The 19,375-nt window shown below is 37.8% G+C and overlaps 1 protein-coding gene across 4 annotated transcripts in view; it reads left to right on the top strand.

Annotated features, from left to right (window-relative positions):
* Positions 1-19,375, top strand: part of elp2 (elongator acetyltransferase complex subunit 2) — a 97,133-nt gene that overhangs the window by 66,505 nt on the left and 11,253 nt on the right. For all 4 annotated transcript variants that reach the window (XR_007956406.1, XR_007956408.1, XR_007956407.1 and 1 more), the window contains exons 16-21: positions 2-59; positions 4,405-4,477; positions 8,336-8,528; positions 13,538-13,659; positions 15,896-16,035; positions 18,544-18,657. Coding sequence is in view for 1 of the 4 variants with exons in the window: in XM_052016736.1 (XP_051872696.1) it covers positions 2-59; positions 4,405-4,477; positions 8,336-8,528; positions 13,538-13,659; positions 15,896-16,035; positions 18,544-18,657 (700 nt within the window). In the remaining 3 variants the exon portion in view is untranslated. The remainder of the gene's footprint in view (position 1; positions 60-4,404; positions 4,478-8,335; positions 8,529-13,537; positions 13,660-15,895; positions 16,036-18,543; positions 18,658-19,375) is intronic.

Genomic DNA, 19,375 nt, shown 5'->3' with positions numbered 1-19,375 from the left:
GAGCCCCCCTCAGAAGATCATCTTTTGCAGAACACACTCTGGGCTGAAGTTCAGAAGCTGTAAGTTATTTATCCCTAACACTTAAGATTTGACATTTCTCTACTAAATTCTTCAGTTAAGTCCACACTATCCTGAGATACATCTCTTCTGCAGTTGGTCTTGTTTCTTGTTTGTTTCTCTGTAAATAGTACTTCATTTCAAAATGTTTCACTTTCCCTATCTGCATAATCAGCTTTGGTGCATGGTGGGATCCTTCTTCATTATTTACCTGGAAGTATGAGATTGGGTGCAACAAATAGGCTGATGACATCCAGATCTCTTTTGACAACTTACCCATCAATTCTAACAAGCTAATTTATTTTAAAACTTTACCGAAAGAAACTTCCTCAAGTTTAATGTTGGCAAAAGTGAAGTCTTCCATCCATAGATTGGAGTGAGAACATAGTGGACGTTAGAGAGTCATACAGCACAGAAATGGGCCCTTTTGCCCACCACATCCATGCCAGTCTCTTTGTCCATCTACACTAATCCCATTTGCCTTCATTAGAACTATATCCTCCTGTGCCTTGCCTATTCGTGTCTGTTTAAATGCCTCTTAAATGTAGTAATTGCATCTGATTCTACCGCCTCCTCCATGTGAAAAAAAAGTTGCCCTCAAATTCCCTCTAAAACTTCCTTCTCTTACCTTAAATCTATGCCCTCTTGTTTTTGATACGCCTACCGTGGGAAAAGGACTCTGATATCTACCTCTCTATGCCTCTTATAATCTTATATGCTTTTATCAGGTCACCCCCCCAACATCCTTCATTCCAGGGAAGACAAGCCCAGCCTACCAAATCTCTCCCTGTAACTAAAGTCCTCCAATCCAGGCAAGAGCCTGGTGAATCTCCCCTGCACTTATCTCCAGCCCAACCACATCCTTCCTATGGTATTGTAATTAGGGAAAAGACTTTAATGTTCAAATGCTGCAGCTTGATGAGCTATTTGTGATTGGGAAGGGCAGGTTGATGGGTGAATCAGACTGTGCAGGGTTGACCTTGAGAATTTAGGTATAACTGAACAAAATAAATGTGACACTGGAGTCCAGAACTGAACAAAATTGGGGGAAAAGAGGCAGGATATCCAAATTTAAGCCTTTAAGCTTGTTGTAATTATAAAATAGAAGTTAAGTGAGATTGTGGTTTGCTTTGTCTCGTCTCTTTTGTCATGTGTATTTCATGATGGATGAAGAGGAAAGCATTCTGATCATGCTTCCCTATATTCCCCGTGGACTGTTATGAATTTTTTAAATAATCTAAAGGACTATTAATGATTGGACAGTTATGGACGATGCCTTAATTTCAGATTTGTGTTGCCAGCAGGAGAGTTTCCTCACTGATTATGTGCATAAATTACTCCATAATTTTGAACAGACTGTTAAAATATACATCTCAGTTTTAATAATCATTGTGTCATCTAAGCTTATTGAAATACTAATCCTATATAACATTACAATCATTAAAGGTGCAAGGTCCAATCTGAAGAAAGAGGTTATAATGCTTGTTGTAAATGTTAGATCTTGCAATAGAGTTTCTTTTCAGGTTGGATTAGCAACCAGCTCTATTGACAGAACTAGGTCAAGTAGTTGCAGTGAAGGCAGCATTTTAGATCTTTACCTTTAGTAGAACTGATCAAAATATATGTCAAGTACTGTAGGGTTCTTTTGCTTAAAATATAAAATTGAAGCCAATTAATTATGTCTTAGAAGTGTGAAGATTTATATTGTATTTTTCGTATAAATAAAGAAGGTTACAATTACTGAACATTTTTACGTCATTGTAATACACTATTGTGTACGTGGAAAAATTTCCAATGGGGATTTTGCTCACCAGCAGGCAATTGTGAGTGTTTGCAAAGTGATTTAAAATATAATTAAGCACACATAGACTTTTTTCCTGAGTGAAACAAGAAGTTGATGCTGCAGCTTTTACTATTCCAATATTACTTCCTGAGAGGGCTGTGTTAGAAATAAAACAAAGTACTTTCATCTATTACTATATTCTGATACTAAACTAAAATTTTCTCTTTACTCCAGATGACTATTTTAAATATTTTAACTCGAATGCTGTGATGCTGAAAGGAGCATTCATAGTCATCATATGTCAGAAAAAAAGCTCAAGTTGCATATATTCTAATGGGTAAATGTCTGGTATATTTGCTGCCAGCTGTTATTGTATGCTATTAGTTGATTATTGTTTCTATTTTACCCTTTTGATCTACAGCTGAAAATCAGTGCCTCATGAGTTAATAAAAACATATCTTTTTAATGAGGTACAAGTCTGAATGTTGTCATTTGACTTGCCACATCAAAATATGTGATACAAAGGCCCAAATCAGCCTGAACTGAAGGCTGAGTAGTGTAGTGAGCTTAACACCAGCAGCTCAGCAATCAGTGGAATAATGATCCAAGACATAATTCACTTCCATATGTTGTGCACCATATTATCTGCACTGGTTTTCATGTACTGCACAAGTTTGAGTTTAACTTCAAACTTAGTTAGCATATGAATTGATGATCTGAGGATGAGCTTTGTGGGATGTTGTGGAATTAATTAATCTTTTACCAGTGCTGTCTGTCACTGCTACCTTTAAACTCTCAGGCTGTGGCTGCTGCAGTACAGTGGTGCTTTGAACATCAACAATTTTCTTGTGGTGTTATGTATTGCGGCATAGTTATTACAGTTTAAATAGAGGAAATAGCACTCCAAAATGTTTAAACAGTATTGTTATTTGTGAATATTTTTAAATGTTTCATGCTTTAAATTGTCACTGTTTTTGCAGGTGGTATTTTCTCATTTGTTCATTTCTTCTTCCATTTGGTGTTTCTTCCCATTTGAGAAGGGAAAAAAACTTTCTAAATAATTTCTATTAACTGATTTTGGAAGCTTGTCTTGTAAACTCAATTTCCTCCAAATTACCACTGCATACATTCACTTAATCATGAAGATAAATTGTATTGAGAAAATTTCTGCCTTTCACATCTCACCAATAGAAGTTAAATTAAAAATTTTAAGAACTGTGCATACTGGAAATCTGAAATAAAAACCAAAAATGCTGGAAGACCTCAGTAGGTCAGCCATCATTCTGTGGAAAGAAAAGCAGAGTTAGCGTTTCAGGTTGTGGAACTTTCATCAGAACCTCCAGAAGCAAAGTTCATCTTGTTACTCCTGGAAAGGAGATAAGATGACAAGGAAAAAGAGAAATCAGTCTAGCTACTAATTTCTTCCTATGAATGTTTGTTAGCAAATGTGCTTGCAGGAAGATTAGCCAGTTGACACTTAAGGAGGCGTGATCAGAAAATCAGAACTCATTTCCCACAGCCTCCTGACAAAAAACCATGCTTGCATGTAACGAGATATATTGGCCATAAATATAATAGTGCACGTTATATTCTTCTGCATAAGGAAGCAAAAACTATGGATTGGCTATTTTGTTTATTTTTGTGCTTTAGAGCAATGGAATAATTACCAGGTAAAAATGGAATACTATTCACGAAAGTTCAATTTATGAATTTTTGTGACAATGTCATTGACTCTTTCAGGAATGGGCCTTTGATTTACAGAGCTACTTTTTACTGTAACAAATTGTGCAGCACTGTCCGTGTGTAGGAGTACATTGTACCAATATTCCCATAATGCATTTTCCAATTTATAAAATTTCACTTTCTAACTTTTTTCCCAGAAACACATCCCTTATGTAGATTGAGGAATACCTACATATATGTCTTTTCCATCAAAGTTCAGTAATGTCACAGTCATTCCTTTACATTATTTTTGTTTCTTCTTCAACAAAGAGAGAGAGAGAGATGGCTTGCCTTTTATGAATACTTAAGTATAGATGGCCTGTATTTTCATTATATTGTGTAGTAATTCTCCTGCACTTTTATTTTTAAACTTGATGGATTCAGCAGCAGTTAGCAGTCGCTGGCCTGCCACTGAAAACTACGGTTATCTCTAAGCCACTGTTTTGGTACAGAAAATGTGCCACCTACTATCCTTTCAGGGGTTTGGTACCAAATGATCAGTGGCAACAGGTCCAACTGAGCAGGTATCATGGTTGAGAGTTGAGGACAATAGGGATGTGGGTGATGGGGGTTCAGCCCAATTGTTTAGATCATTAAGCAGCAGAAGGGAGGGATGGAGAATTTGGACAGTGGTGGTTTTGGGGTCTAAAGGTGATCAAATTGGAGCCTGGGGCTTGTGTGATCAAGGGTCAGCCAGTCAGGGTTAAGGCTTGAGCAATTGCACAATCAAGAGGTTGGAACAAGATTACAAAGTACAGAAGAGGAGTTTGTTGAAGTTCAGTGGCAGGAGGGTCCTAAAATGTTACTGTACATATCTCAAATATTGTCCTTCTCTCCAACAGATATGGGCATGGTTATGAAGTATTCTGTGTTGCTTGCAATTCCTCGTTGACTGTGGTGGCTTCAGCATGCAAGGTATCAAGCAATTACATTGGAAAAATAATAGTTACATACTGAAAATATTAACTCCACATTGTTAAGTAAACAAACTTTTAATACTCGTTGATTTTACTCCATATTGGCTTTTACTGTGAATAGATCTGTTCCTCTGGCTTCAGCAGTAACTAGCATTTTTCTTCAGGAACAATTCTCAACACTATCTGTTGCATTAAAAAAATGGCTGAAGATGGAGCAACATTAATTATAACAGTAAATGGAAAACCCTGTACTGGCATCCACATTGGTTTTCCGTTATGAGGCTCTGCATGTTTTGCCTGTGTTTGAGACCATGCAATCTTTTATAATTGTTGTGGACTTAAAATACTTGATCCTACAATGAATTAGTGAATTAATGTTGCATGCTTTTAAAGTCATAACCACGAGAGCAATCTAGCCTTTGCAAATCACAAACTAATAATTGAGGGTTACACTCGTATTTCATTTCATGGTAACCCATCACTGAAGAGCTTATGGCTGGTGGTATAGGCAATCGTCGTTAATGTGGTTGAATCTAATGATAGTACATGTTATATCCTAATAAAGAAGAAAAAGAATAGACTGGTGGAAACGTAAATGGGATTGGCAAATTTCTTATCACAAAAAAACTGCTGTCTGTGGGCAGTGGTTATGATTTGAAGTTGTTAAGCTCAATATCTCAGAGTCACACTTACAAACGGAAGACCAGTGTTCCAAAATTTGTATTCTTCCCAAATTCCTACTATTTAATTTGCATTTGATGGATGAGACTTTTTTATGAGCAGGAAATACTGGGTACAAAAGTATGCAAATTACTGGTCCTCTGGAAGGACTTCTTAGAACACTGCATAATAGGAGTTACATCAGCAGGCTTTGTCCTTGATACATTTGGACAGGAAGATGGTGTGGAAGAATGAGCAAGGATGTGTGGCAGTCCCTTCAGGATGCTGGATAAGGAAGTGTACATTGATGAATTTATCACCACATTGTTCTCACCTAAAATGGAAAATTTCATCAACTTTGTTCCAACTTTCACCTTCCCCTCTCCTTCATGTAGTTGGTCCCTGACTCTTCCCTTCAGTTCCTTTCCTCAATTTCTTTATCTTTATTTTTGGGATTGGGACATTGACCATTATCCACTGTAAGTCCACTGACTCCTACAGCTACCCTCATTACAGTTCCTCACACTCCACTTTCCATATCGAATATTTTCCTTTTCTCCTAGTTTTCCATCTTCTCTCACATCTTTCCCTACAGTGCCACTTTCCATACCACTGCTTCTGGTTTGTTTTCCTTCTTCCTCATCGAGGGGTTTCCCTCCACTATGGATGATAGGGCCTTTTGTCCAGGACAACCACATCCTCCATCCAACATCCAGAGATGTTAGTAATGATTGCCATTTGGGACTCCTGTAGACACAATCTTTTTTTAATCCAAGTAGCATCTCTTTTGGCACCACAATTGCTTTTGTCATTTATCACCACATTTCTTGTTCTCTCCTGCCTTTCATCCTATCGTAGACCTTACTTTTTGTTATTTCCCTTTCTTCCTTCTCACCCTTCTTTCCCTGTCACAAAAGTGTTTGTTCTAATTTGATGAAAAGGTTATTGGCCTGGAATGTTGTAATCAGTGATGAACTGACTCCACTGGGCGCTGACCTTGGTATCAAAAAATTACTTGCTCTTTTATCTACCAACTGGAGGATTCTCCGTGATAAGGCCTTCTGTGTCTTAGAGAACATTACATAGCCAAAACTTGCTGCATTCACGACAGGAGGAAATGTTTATTGTCACCTAACAGACTCCCCAGTATTAACTAGAACTATCAAAGTTTTCAGTCATTTAAAAACACATTGAATGCTTAAGACAATCAAAACATTCAGTAGCAATTAAAAACTTAAATATACTTGTTTGTTTAGTTTTTTTTATAAATAAACTTGGAGAAAGCAAGGAATTCAAAGCATTTTAATACAGTTTGAAACAGTTTAAAGCACTTTTATTGAAGGTTTTAAAAAGTCTTGGAGGAATTTAGGAGTTTTTATGAATTAATAATATATCTGAATGTTTTGGATCAAAGCAGAAATCTCTGGTGGGTTAGTAAAGTAAGTGCTGTCCAGCTAGCTTGTTTCTACTTGCATTCTGAACTCCGTGATGAGCCCACTGTCTGACTACATATGGCAATCTAGTAATGAATCACTGACGGCAACTTTCACACTTGCACAGAAATCCTATTGTCAGCAATTTGCTGTCAGTTACCAGCAGTAATGATGGTGAATGCCATCATTTGTACATTTAAGCTGATGTGTGGACTTCAAAAATTCACATTGTGAATAAATGGACATTTCTGTTGTTGATGCACCAGTTTGTGCAAAAATATATCACAGCCTGGAAAATAGAACAGTTTAATAAATTGCTGAGACTCTTTTTATGCTCTTTTTGATTTTCTGTCACAATTACCTGTGCTTAAAATTGACATTGGCCAGGCTTGTACAGAACAAAAAAGAATAGTAAAGAAATATTTTCACATTATTTGGTAATTTTGAGGAAGAAGAAATGTAAAGATTAGGTTAAACTCATATCTGAGTTGGGAGGCAATTATTTCAAGTCTCACTCGAAACGTCGTAATTCTGGCTGTCAGCTGACTGGAACATTTGTTAGAATGCTGCATTGTTGGAGGTGCTGATTTTTGGATGAGATTACATGGAGGCCTTCTCTGCTCTATCAGGTCTTTGTATCCTTTTGGAAGAAGGTCTGTTGTGTTTTCCCTATGGCCTGGTACATATTTATTGCTCTAACTGCCTCACTAAAACAGATTACATTAAAACTGATAATCCAATATCACATTGTTCGAAAATCCCAATGGTTTACCATTTGGCTCACCCGTTTCTTCTCCTCTTGTTCTTTTTAAACTTGCTCTGGCACCATTACCACACTCCTTTTAAGCTCACTGAGCCTCGTTTCCTATGCCTCTTTTAGACTCAACTGGTTTACTAGAAAATTTATTAAACTACTGTGTAACACCTTTTAGAAAAAGGTCAATTAAAAGTGTATTGGTGTATTAATAGGAGAAATATCCAGTAGTCCTGAAAATTTGCCAGTCCAGCATCATCAAATCCCTCGGATGCCAGATTATCAGCGTTTTACTGTATCTGATCATTTATCTCATTCATGAACAATGCACACCATATTTTTTGCATCATCTCATTTGGGGCCGTGTATACATTTTGAAAATACGTATCATTAACTATAAAGGATAGCTGTGATTCATGTTGACGGGGAAACTGACGTCCTCCGTCGTCAATGATTTATTCATTGATCTCTCAAGTAAATAGCTTCCGAACATACCCTTCATTGGATTAAAAAAATCTTCTGGTCTCCCCTTAAAATAATTGGGCAGGTTAGCAGGTTTGAGATTAAACAACTAACTTTCATTGAAATAAACTGTGCCATTCCACTAACTGGCTTGCCTCCCTTTATACATCAATGGCTGCTGAATTCTTTACCAAAAATATGCAGATCACTTCTTTTGAAAGCAGAACATTTAAATCTAACTCAATCCCAATTTTTTTTTTGTGAAGAATAAGAATAAAAATCTCAGAATTAACATGACCAATTTCCTTGAAAATTTAAATACGTATAAAGGAGATGTAGTGCTGTGGCAGATATTATTATTTTCTCTCTAAAGTGAAGGTATTGATACTCAAGGTTTTTTTTATTAAGAAAGACTGTGTTTAATCTGCTGCTTTTTTCATGCATGTCAGAAGAGATAACACTTTATTTATTTTCTTTTCTTGTAAAATAGAACTGAAGGTTTATTATCTTCTATAATGTTTCCACATGGATTTTTTTTTGTTTACAGGCCTCGAAAGTGGAACATGCAGCAATTATTTTGTGGAGTACCTCCAAATGGAAACAGCTACTTAGTTTGCCATTGCACAGCCTAACTATTACTCAGTTGGCATTTTCACCAAATGACCGATTCTTGTTGGCAGTTTCACGGGACCGAACCTGGTCTCTCTGGAAACAACATGAAATGGCTGAATCTAATTCAGGTAAGGACAGAACCTAATGAGCAGGAATTATCTGGAGGATCTGCAATAGATTTAAAGTCGTTGAACCTTTAATAATCTGAGGTCCAATTGTTTACAATATTGAATATATTTTTGAGTTTTCATATTTATGAGTACCTTCCATTGCCAGAAAAATTAATTTTTGATGTTCTGACATTTCTGGCTTGGGCAGGAAGCACGCTTTCAATTAGTTTTTTTGCAAGTTGGGCTTGTGCCACCCCTACTGGCTCAATCCTATCATCTTGAGCCTTGGAAAGCCCTGTTGACATAGAGGGCCCTGTTGCAAAAACTTCAGCCTGTTCCCCAAATACTGGCTCCCCATGCGGAAAATGCAGTGAGCAAGGCCAAGTTTTGTTAGATGTCCCTTCTTGGCCACGGGCAGCATGCCACAGAAGAAATCCTGGATCATTTCTGGGCTAGATGTCTGGGAATATGTAAGAGTGAAAAAGTCCCTGGGGCCAGATGAGATCTATCCCAGAATGTTATGGGAAGCAAGGGAGGAGATTGCTGGGTTCCTGACAAAGATCTTTACATCTTCATTAACCACAAATGAGGTGCCAGAAGACTGGAAGATAGCTATTGTTGTTCTTTTATTCAAAAAGGGCAGCAGCAATAAGCTTGGTAACTACAGGGACAGTGATCCTAACAACAGTGATAGGGAAGTTATTGGAGAAAATTCAAAGGAATTGGATTTATTTACATTTGGAAAGGCATGAACTGCTCAGGGATCATCAGCATGGGGCATTTTACAGGGGAAATTCTGCCTCACTAATTTGATTGAGTTTTTTGAGGCGTTAACTAAGAAGATGGCTGAAGACAGGGTGATTTCTATATGGAATTTAGCACAGCATTAGACAATGAATGATCGGCCGATCCAGGAGGTTAAAGCACATGGATCCAGGATGAGCTAGCTAATTGGATCTCAAATTAACTTGGTGATGGGAAGCAGAGGGTGGTGGTGAAGGGCTGATTTTCAGATTGAAGGCCTGTGACTAGTGTTGTACTGAAGGGATTTGTGCTGGGACCTTTGCTATTTGTGATATATTAACAACTTGGGTGTGAATGTAGGGGGTATGATTAACAAGTTTGTGGATGACATAAAAGTGGGTGGTGTTGTAACTAGCAAGTCCACAAGAATGTCTAAGGCTACAGCAGGATATAGATCAGATGGAAAGTTGGTGGAACATTGGCAGATGGAACTTAATCCTGACAAGTGTGAGGTGATGCATTTTGGGAAGTCAAACAGGGATAGGACATTGACTGTGAATGGCAGGGCACTAAGGAATGTTAATGAACACAGGAACCTTGGGATTCAAGTCCATAGTTCCCTGAAAGTGCAACATGGGTAAATAGGGTGGTGAAGAAGGGATATGGCATGCTTGCCTTCATGGGTTGGGCATAGAATATAAAAGTTACAAAGTTATGTTGCAACATTGGAGTGTGTGCAGTTTTGGTTGCTACTCTATAGGAAAGATGTGATTGTGCTGGAGAGAGTGCAAAGGAGGTTCACCAGGATGTGCCCAGATTGGAGGACTTCAGTTATAGGGAGAGATTGGCTAGCCTGGTTTTTTTTGGAATGAAGGAGGCTGAGGGGTGACTTGATAAATGTATATAAAATTATAAGAGGCATAGATGGGAAAAAGAGTCTGACTAGCTACCCAATGTTAGAGATATCAAAACAAGAGGACATGGGTTTAAGGTGAGAGAAAGGAGTTTTAAAGGAGATCTGAGGGGTAAGTTTTTTTTTACACAGAGTGGTTGATATCTGGAACACACCACCAATGGAGGTGGTGGAATTAGATACAATCACTCCATTTAAGAGGCATTTAGACAAGTTCTTGAGTAGGCAGGGCGCAGAAGGATATGGGCCTAATGTGTGCAAATGGGATTAATGTAGATGGCAAAAAGGTTGGCATGGGTATGGTGGGCCAAAGGGCTCAATTCTATGGTGTATGACTCTATGACCCCAGTACTTGATATAATGCTGTTGAAGTATTGAGTTTTCCTACTTCAGGAAGGTGAGTTACATCTGTAACTTGAAAATTATAGTCACCCTTGCGGTGACACATCCAGTATGTTTCCATCTAGAGTTTGTTCCCCAATCCTTTGTCTGTTTGTTGAGTGTTTTCCCCTTTATATTTTATTGTGTCAACTCACACCTTTAAGTGCTGATGAATACTAATTCAATGTTCAATATAGCAAAGAAAGATGGAAATTTGCCTCTTGGATCTTGAACTAGTATTACCATTGGGCCAATTAGAAAGAATTACTGGTATTGGAATGGGTGCATTTGTCCCACTTATTAACAATTTGAAAAGTCATCTCCATTCTATATAAGTAGCATGCCTGAAATGAAGAGAGAATCAGTCCTGCATTATCCCCAGGAGACTAATACAGGCTATTATGTTGCTACTGTATATATTATATTGCTATATATATGTTGTTATATGAATGGGAAGGTATAAAAGTTGCATAATTTAACTGGTTGTAGTAATTTAAAGCAAATTAGGTACAGTTTGCAAATTAGGACATTCTGTTTTAATATGCCAAACCATTTGGTGAGTTTCACTGGTGCTGATTTGGACAGGAGAATCAGTTGTGCATTTGAATAGACAGGAATCCACTGGAAGCTTAAATTCAAGCTGAAAAATAGTTTGAGGATTTGAAAATGTTTAAAGATTTTTTCTGAATGTCACAATTATATTTATAATATATAGATTATGGCATTTACTAATGTTTCTCAGTTCTGGTTATTTGCAATTTAAGATGTTTGAGCAGTTGCAACCAATTATTGAATTGTGCTCTGATACCATGGAGGAAATCTTGCTGGTGTAGCTTTTATAGCATCAGATAGATGCACACAGATCCCACGCACTGAGCCTAGGACAGATTGAATGACAAATTGTGCCAAATCTGTCAATAAGCTCTGTCGCTGGACAATATGTAGAGTCTAACAACATGGCTCTGATTCACCAGCATTACATGGGGGAGCACCTGTCAAATTCCTCACCGGTCAGACCTGGTATAGGGTCTGAATCCCTTTTGATGTCAATGGGGATTCTGGCTATACAGTTCAGGGAAAGATGGATCTTTATTTCTTAAGTATCCCGCTTTAGTTTAACTATAATTATCTCTATATATCTTTTTAATCTTTCAAAATCATTTTTAATTTTTATTGATTTTTAGTTATGTTAGTTTCAAAAATGTTTCACTATCCTTGGAGGTGGTGTATTAAAAATAAGAAAGTCATAGGTTTAAGCTGAGAGGAAAGGGTTTTAAACGGGATTTGAGGGGAATTTTTTTTTTACACGGAGAATGGTTAATATCTGGAACTTGTTGCCAGAAGGTGTGGTGGAGTCGGATATGATCACTGTGTTTAAAAAAACATCTAGACAGGCACTTAAATAGGCAAGCCATAGAAGGACACAGACCTAATACGGGTAAATAGGGTTAGTGTTGATGAATAAAAAGGTGGGGAAGCAAAGGACTGCAGATGCTGGAATCTAGATGGAAAAGATAATAACGCTGGAGGGACTCAGCAGGCTAGGCAGCATCGGTGGAGAAAAGCAGCTGGTCAACATTTCAGGTCAGGACCCTTCTTCAGGACTGAAGATTGGAAAAGGGGAAGCCATATATATAGGAGGGAAAAGCGAAGCGGTGATAGGTGGACAAAAGAGGGGAGGTTGGGATAAAAAGGTGGGCATGGATGTAGTGGGATGAGGGACCTATTTCTGTGCTGTATAGCTCTATGGCTTTATTAACAATATAATTTGTTTTAAACTCTCCTTAACAAATTAATTGCTTCTTTTGATTGGTCTGTATGTATTTGTGTACCATCTTTCCCCAAAGTTTACCTTTATCACCCTTGCCTTAACAACACTATATACTGTACATGTAGTACTGAGTAATCCAATCAAATCACTGAATCCCAATAGCTGTTTACATTCTGATCAAAAGGAGAACTGCTATATTATGCAAATAGTAAACCAAAATTAAAATTATTGATGCACTAAAGATCCTTTACACTGCCCATGCTGTCTTTTCCTGGGGATCTGTAGAGGTTGAGTAGCACACATTAGGCATGTTCCGTGGTGGAGCTCGAGGAGGAAGTAATGCTGGCTGCAGAAGCGGTACCTACCTTAGTGTTTTTATAGGACAAGATGGACACACATACACCCTAACAATCTGCAAAAGTACCCAAGAGCTCACTTCATGGCTTCCACAACTCTTAGCACCATTAAAGGTAACTTTAAAGCCATTTTTATTTTGCCACTTGAGGTTTCAGTAAGACAGCTCTCCAAAGGGTAGGAGCATCTTTGTAATCCTGGCCCCACTCAGTCTGAGATATTCCCTCCTCCTATCCATCTGCAACTTAAAGCTAACTTTTTTCTCACCTTCCCGGTTTGGAAGAAAGGTGTTATACCAGAAACGTTAACTCTGTTTCTCTTTCCACACATGCTGTCTTATCTACTGAGTGTTTCTAGCATTTTCTGTTTCTATTTCAGATTTCCAGTATCTGCAACAACTGGTCTCAGATGATGAGAAAATTACCAGATTGTGGCAAAAAGCCCATGTGGTTCACTATTAGCCTTCAGAGGAGGAATTCTACCATCCTTATTTCCTCTGGCTGAAATGTTACTCCAGACACACAGGCTGCTGAAAGGGCCAAGCAAGTAACTCAATTGTCACCACCACTTTCCACTTTCTCAAGGAGCAGTTAGGGACAGGCGATAAATACTAGCCTTGCTAGCATGTCCAGATCCCACAAATGAATTAAAAAAAAATAAGATTATTTGGAAATGCTGTGCATGAGCATTGGCTGAGGGCAGGCTCAAGAACGTGCAGCATGTTAAAGTTCCAAATCCAAGCTCATTGGCCACTTGGAGGGAGATGTCTGGAAGCCATGAGATTGCGATAATGTGCAAGTCCATAGTCAGTTTTTTTAAAAATGAACTGGTGGCTTTTATATAATCTATGTTGTTTGTTTTCAGATCCTTTTTTCTCCCTCTTTGCGCACAGTGATAAAAGTAAACCGATACACAGCCGAATTATTTGGTGCTGTGACTGGACTTTCAACAGCAAGTACTTTGTCACTGGTAGCCGTGACAAGAAGGTGAGTAATTAGAGCAGGTAGGGATGTGTTTGTTAAGCGATATTAGTCAGAATACTTGTGGAAGTACCACCAGAAGATGAGTGGTTTTGAACAGCATTTTCCCTGAGGATTTTTGTTTTGTGTTAGTACAACACTACTTTGATGTTGTGTTACTGCAATTTCAATGATACTTTAAAAACTAGCTCTGTCATATCGTTGGCATGGGTCTGGAATAGATTTGTATGTTGCAGGGTAAGATTTTGGAACCAGTGAGTGAAATTAACTAACAAATAATTGAGGTAATCGGCCTGAAATGTTAAATGTACAGGTGATGCATGACCTGAAGTGGTTTTAACTGCATTTTCTGCTTTTATTAAATATCTTTCTTACAACATAGAAAGAAGCCATTCAGCCCATTGAGTCTTTGCTGGCATTCAGAGCAATCCCACCAATCCCATTCCTCCACTTATTTCCTTATAACCCATTCTCTCACAAATGCCCATTAACACCTCACTGACTCTCCTTGCCTATGTCAGGAACAATTTACAGTAGCTAATTAACCTACCAACCAGCAAGTCTCTGGGATGAATGAAAAAAATGTGAGCACCTGGGGGAAACCCACACAGTCACAGGAAGAATGTTCAAACGCCACACAGACAGTAATGGGGTTCAGGATCAAACCAGGAGTTGCCATTGTGCTAGGTTTTCTGCATCTGCAGTGTTAAAATTGGTAATAAATAATTAATTCTGTAAAATGCATTTCTTTGAAATTGAATTTTGCTGAATTTAGAAAGGAGAGGAACAGACAAACCAATTTGATCAAATGAATTACCTGATGAAGTGTTATCCAGTACACAAAAAAAGTATAAACCCTAACATGACAATTATTACCTGATCCCATCTCCTCCCAATTGTAAACAAGATGATGGAATAAGTCAGCAGTAGTGCCATCAAGTAGCAGTCACTCACCAATAGCCTTTTCAATTGCAACTGAGTTTTCATGAACTTCTCAGTTCCCAGTTTGTTATACTCATAATCCTTCAGATGGTTATCAATACTATGCCAGGAGGCGAGGTGAGATCAGCTACCTGCAGATCAAAGCAGCATTTGACAACAGATTGCCGCAGGTGACCTTAGCAGCCTTGGGTCAATAAGCATCATCAGATAACATTCATTATCATATTAATGGCCAGGATGTGATCAGCTCAAATAATTGAAAAATGGAAACCAAAACTTCTCATCCCTTCCCTTATCTTCAATGTCACCACCGTCACTAAGTTCCCCATCATCACAATCGGTTTGTTAATATGGCTGATCCTATAAAACTGTATGGTTAAGAGAGCAAAGCAAAGGCAGGATACTCTGACTGAAAAGTCAAAAACTGTATATGCCTGAAGTCTGAAATAAAAACAGGAAATGCTGGAAGAAAGCAGTAGATGAGGCAGCTTCTGTGGAGAGGGAAGCAGTCAACGTTTCAAGTTATTGATATTTTATCAGTAGTCTAATTGTTAACGACCACCTTCCAAGGCTGTCCACTCTCCACAAGCTTTGAATTAAGAATGTGATTGTATACTCAATGTTCACCTGGATGGGTCAGCTGTGACAGTGCTCGTGAACGTGACCATTATCCAGGAAGAAGTACTTTGCTTGATCAGTACCCTTTTTAGGAGACAGAGGTGGCTTATTATTTCTTTTAAGAATTGCTATCATTTTGGTGTTGGGTCATGTCATACTCCTAACCTTAGGTGTAGTTACAGATTCCACACTAGAATTGTTTTTAGTTTTGTTTTATTTGTGCAGTAAGAACTCAAGATTTATAGAACCATTGGAAATCTCAACCTTTGGTGGAGCTGCCAATCATGCTCACAAGTTAAATCATTATTTTAATTTACAAAGCAAATCAAAGATTAAACTTTAAATTATCACAGATATTGATTATTGGAAATTAAGGAATTATTAGTAGTTTGCAGAATTTTGGGACCACCCAAATTGACAAAAATGACTTTTTCAAGTCTTTGTATTTTTGTGCTTCTATATAGTGTTACATTATGTATTATGTACTATGACCTTTAGCGAAACATAAAATGAAATATTACTGAAGGCAAAGTTTCAGAAAGTTACCATTTATCATTGCCTTAAAGTTTACTAATATTCAGAATCTTATTCTATCCTACACTCTATCACGTTGGTAGTTAATACCCAAATATTCTCATGATCTTTTCAGTAATTAGTTTGTTATTTCTGCTTTGCTTGCTAGCTGGTTGTATGGGGTGACGTGGATTCAGCTGGAAGAATTGAAGGAAGCCCTAGTATTGTAAAGCCCTGCTCATCAGTGTTGGATGCAGGGGATGCAGTGACAGCTGTCAGCTTCAGCCCTGTTACAAGTCTAGATGGGAGGTATGTAATAAGTTGGTGTGATTTTGTACCTCAATCAGTCACTGCAAGTCAACAGTTGTGAAGAAAAAGTGCAACTGTGATATTCATTAGAAAATTTATTTGGAGCATAACTGTCTTCTTTGGCTTTCTTGTCAGGATTATGTGTAAATTTCTTCCTTTTCAAATGCTAAAGGGGTACAAAAGCTATTTTCATTTCATAAATCCAATTCTTTTTTATTTAATTCAAGTCCTTTTACTCAAAATCTTATGAAACACGCACTTGTTTTGCCTTGAGCTCCTGTATCAGATCCATCTCAAATTTCCGTGAACATAAGTACCTTCCTTTCAGATCATATGTCATATTATCTTTCAGTATTTACAAACCAAATTGATTACAGCTATTGACAAGTTAATTATCCACATAAGTTCTTTAAGAGTTCCAAAGAATTAAGTGCAATAAGTGTATTTCTACTGTGACATATCTCAGGAATTGAAAACTAACACATTTTCACTTTGCATTTGGTGCTTAAAATATTCTCACTGTGTTGGATCATCTCCATGGAAGAAAACAGGGAAAACACCACCAAGATAACAGCGATGCTGACTGCCATTCTAAAGTCTGTTATAATTGAGAGGACTGACTTTGGAAACAGGGCATCACAATGTTCAGTGCAGCCAAGTTTTTAATTAATAACAACTTCTGGTTCAACTGATAACTGTGTGAAACAGTGTGGGAATTTTCAGCTTGGCTCCAAATGCCAAAGGAATATGAGTGTTCCTTTTGTTCTCTCAGTTAGATTAACTGTTTTTACTAGTGAAAATAAATGTCTAACCCTGCTGAGTGGCAAAAAAATTTTGCAGTGATTCATACTGAACATGCATGCCTGGGCAGTAAGACAGAAGACTCCATGTATTCTAAACAAGTGTTAAATTGTTGTAGCATTAAGGCAAGAACAGTTGTTTGACTTTGATCAGATTTCCAAAGAATGCTGTTTAAATTGGTTTATTACTGTCACGTGTACTGAGGTACAGTGAAAAACTTTGTTTTGCATGCCATCCATACTTATCATTTCATTACAACAAATAACGATGAGTTGGAGTACAGGAAGGAGATAGAGAGCCTGGTGACATGGTGTTATGACAACAACCTTTCCCTCAATGTCAGCAAAACAAAAGAGCTGGTCATTGACTTCAGGAAAGGGGGACAGTGCATATGCTCCTGTTTACATCAACGGTGCTGAGGTCGAGAAGGTTGAGAGCTTCAAGTTCCTAGGAGTGAACATCACCAATAGCCTGTCCTGGTCCAACCATGTGGATGTCATGGCCAAGAAGGCACTCCAGCACCTCTGCTTCCTCAGGAGGCTAAAGAAATTTGGCATGTCCCCTTCTACACTTACCAATTTTTATCGATAGAAAGCATTCAATCCGGATGCATCATGGCTTAGTATGGCAACTGCTCTGCCCGTGACTGCAAGAAACTCCAGAGAGATGTGGACACAGCTCAGCACATTATGGAAACCAGCCTCCCCTCCATGGACTCTGTCTGTACTTCTCGCTGCCTCGGTTAAGCAGCCAACATAATCAAAGACCTCACCCACTCTGGACATTCTATCTTCTCTCTCCTCCCATCGGGCAGAAGATACAAAAGCCTGAAAGCACATATCACCAGGCTCAAGAACAGCTTCTATCCCACTGAAATAGACTTGTTGAATTGTGCTCTAGTACAATAAGATGGACTCTTGACCTCAATCTACCTCGTTATGGACTTGCACTTTACTGTCTACCTGCACTGCATTCTCTCTGTAAATGTAGCAGTTTATTCTGCATTCTGTTATTTTTACTTTGAACTACCTCAATGCACTGTTGTAATGAAATGATATGTTTGGATGGTATGCAAGACGTGTTTTTCACTACCTTGGTACATGTGACAGTAATAAACCAATTCAATTCAATTCAACAGTGCATTGAGGTAGTACAAGGGAAAAATCCAGAATAAAGTGTTACAGTTACAGAGCAAGTGCAGTGCAGGCAAGGCCATAACGAGTTGATTGTGAAGTCAAGAGTCCATCTTATTGTACTAGGGACTGTTCAGTAGTTTTATAAGTGTGGGATAGAAGCTATCCTTGAGCCTGGTGGTATGTGCCTTAAGGCTTTTATATCATCTGCCTGATGGGAGGGGGGAGAAGAGAGAATGATAATGTTGGCTGTTTTACCGAGGCAGCGAGAAGTGTATATATGAGGAAGAGTCCATGGAGGGGAGGCTGGTTTCTGTGATGTGATGTGCTGAGCTGTGTCTGCAAACCTTACATCTCCTAATCAATCATGACAGATTGTTTTAATTATACAATATACAAATGTATGCTTGAGGTAGATAATTGATAACTTCCAATCAGTAACATTTGTCTTTCATTATCTCTCTCAATAAATACTTCTGAATTTGCATGTTTTGATGATGTTCGATTAGTTAATTAGAATTGGCATTGTTTTCATTGCCTATTGTAAAATTAGATTTTCTTTTCTCTCTCATAGCTATATTCTTGCAGTAGGTTTAGATTGTGGAAACATATCATTATATAAGTGGAAGCCAGATATAAATCCATCAGCAAAAACTGACTGGGTCAAATGTGTGAAACTCAGCAAATCGTATCCTTTGTGTGAAATAATACTATAGTTAACCTAGCTGTCAGTATTTAATGCTATTGTTACATTCCAGTGGATAGAACTTGGAAATACTTGGTTTAATTAGAACTCTATGATTGAAACTGGAATAATATGAACTATTCTCTCTATTAACCTATAGGAGAATAAAGGCTTCTTTAAAGTTAATGTTGCTGTTACATCCATAGATTTAAATATATAATTTAACAGTGCCATTTGTTGACTCAACTGTGCAACTAAACTGTTTTGAAATAAGTTACATGATGGTTCTCACTGTTAACCATCTGCATAAATGACTTTTAAACTGTGTCATTATCCTTTAAACAAATTCTCTTTGAGAATTTCCAGTTTGGATATTAGATTCCATTTAAGAAAGAATACACTTGGAATTATATTTGAGTATTTATGGGTAATGCTAATTGCTGACTTCCAGTTTCAGTAACTTAAAAGTATTGATTATATTTTAACCAAATTTTCTACCTTCTCTGTCGAAACAATCTTGTCATCATAAACATTAACCACATGAGTAATAGATAAATCTTCCATTGAAGCATAGATTGAATGAAGTTATAAAGCTTGGAAACGGGCCCTTTCATCAAACTTGTCCATGCCGAACAAGTTGCCTACCTGAGCAAGATATTTGGCCCATTTTCCTCTAAGCATTTCCCACTTGTCCGAGTTCAATTCCATCTGCCAATCCTTG

The sequence above is a fragment of the Pristis pectinata genome, chromosome 5 (genome assembly GCF_009764475.1).
Source record: "Pristis pectinata isolate sPriPec2 chromosome 5, sPriPec2.1.pri, whole genome shotgun sequence".
Lineage (NCBI taxonomy): Eukaryota > Metazoa > Chordata > Chondrichthyes > Rhinopristiformes > Pristidae > Pristis > Pristis pectinata.
This window is presented reverse-complemented; position numbering and strand designations above follow the sequence as displayed.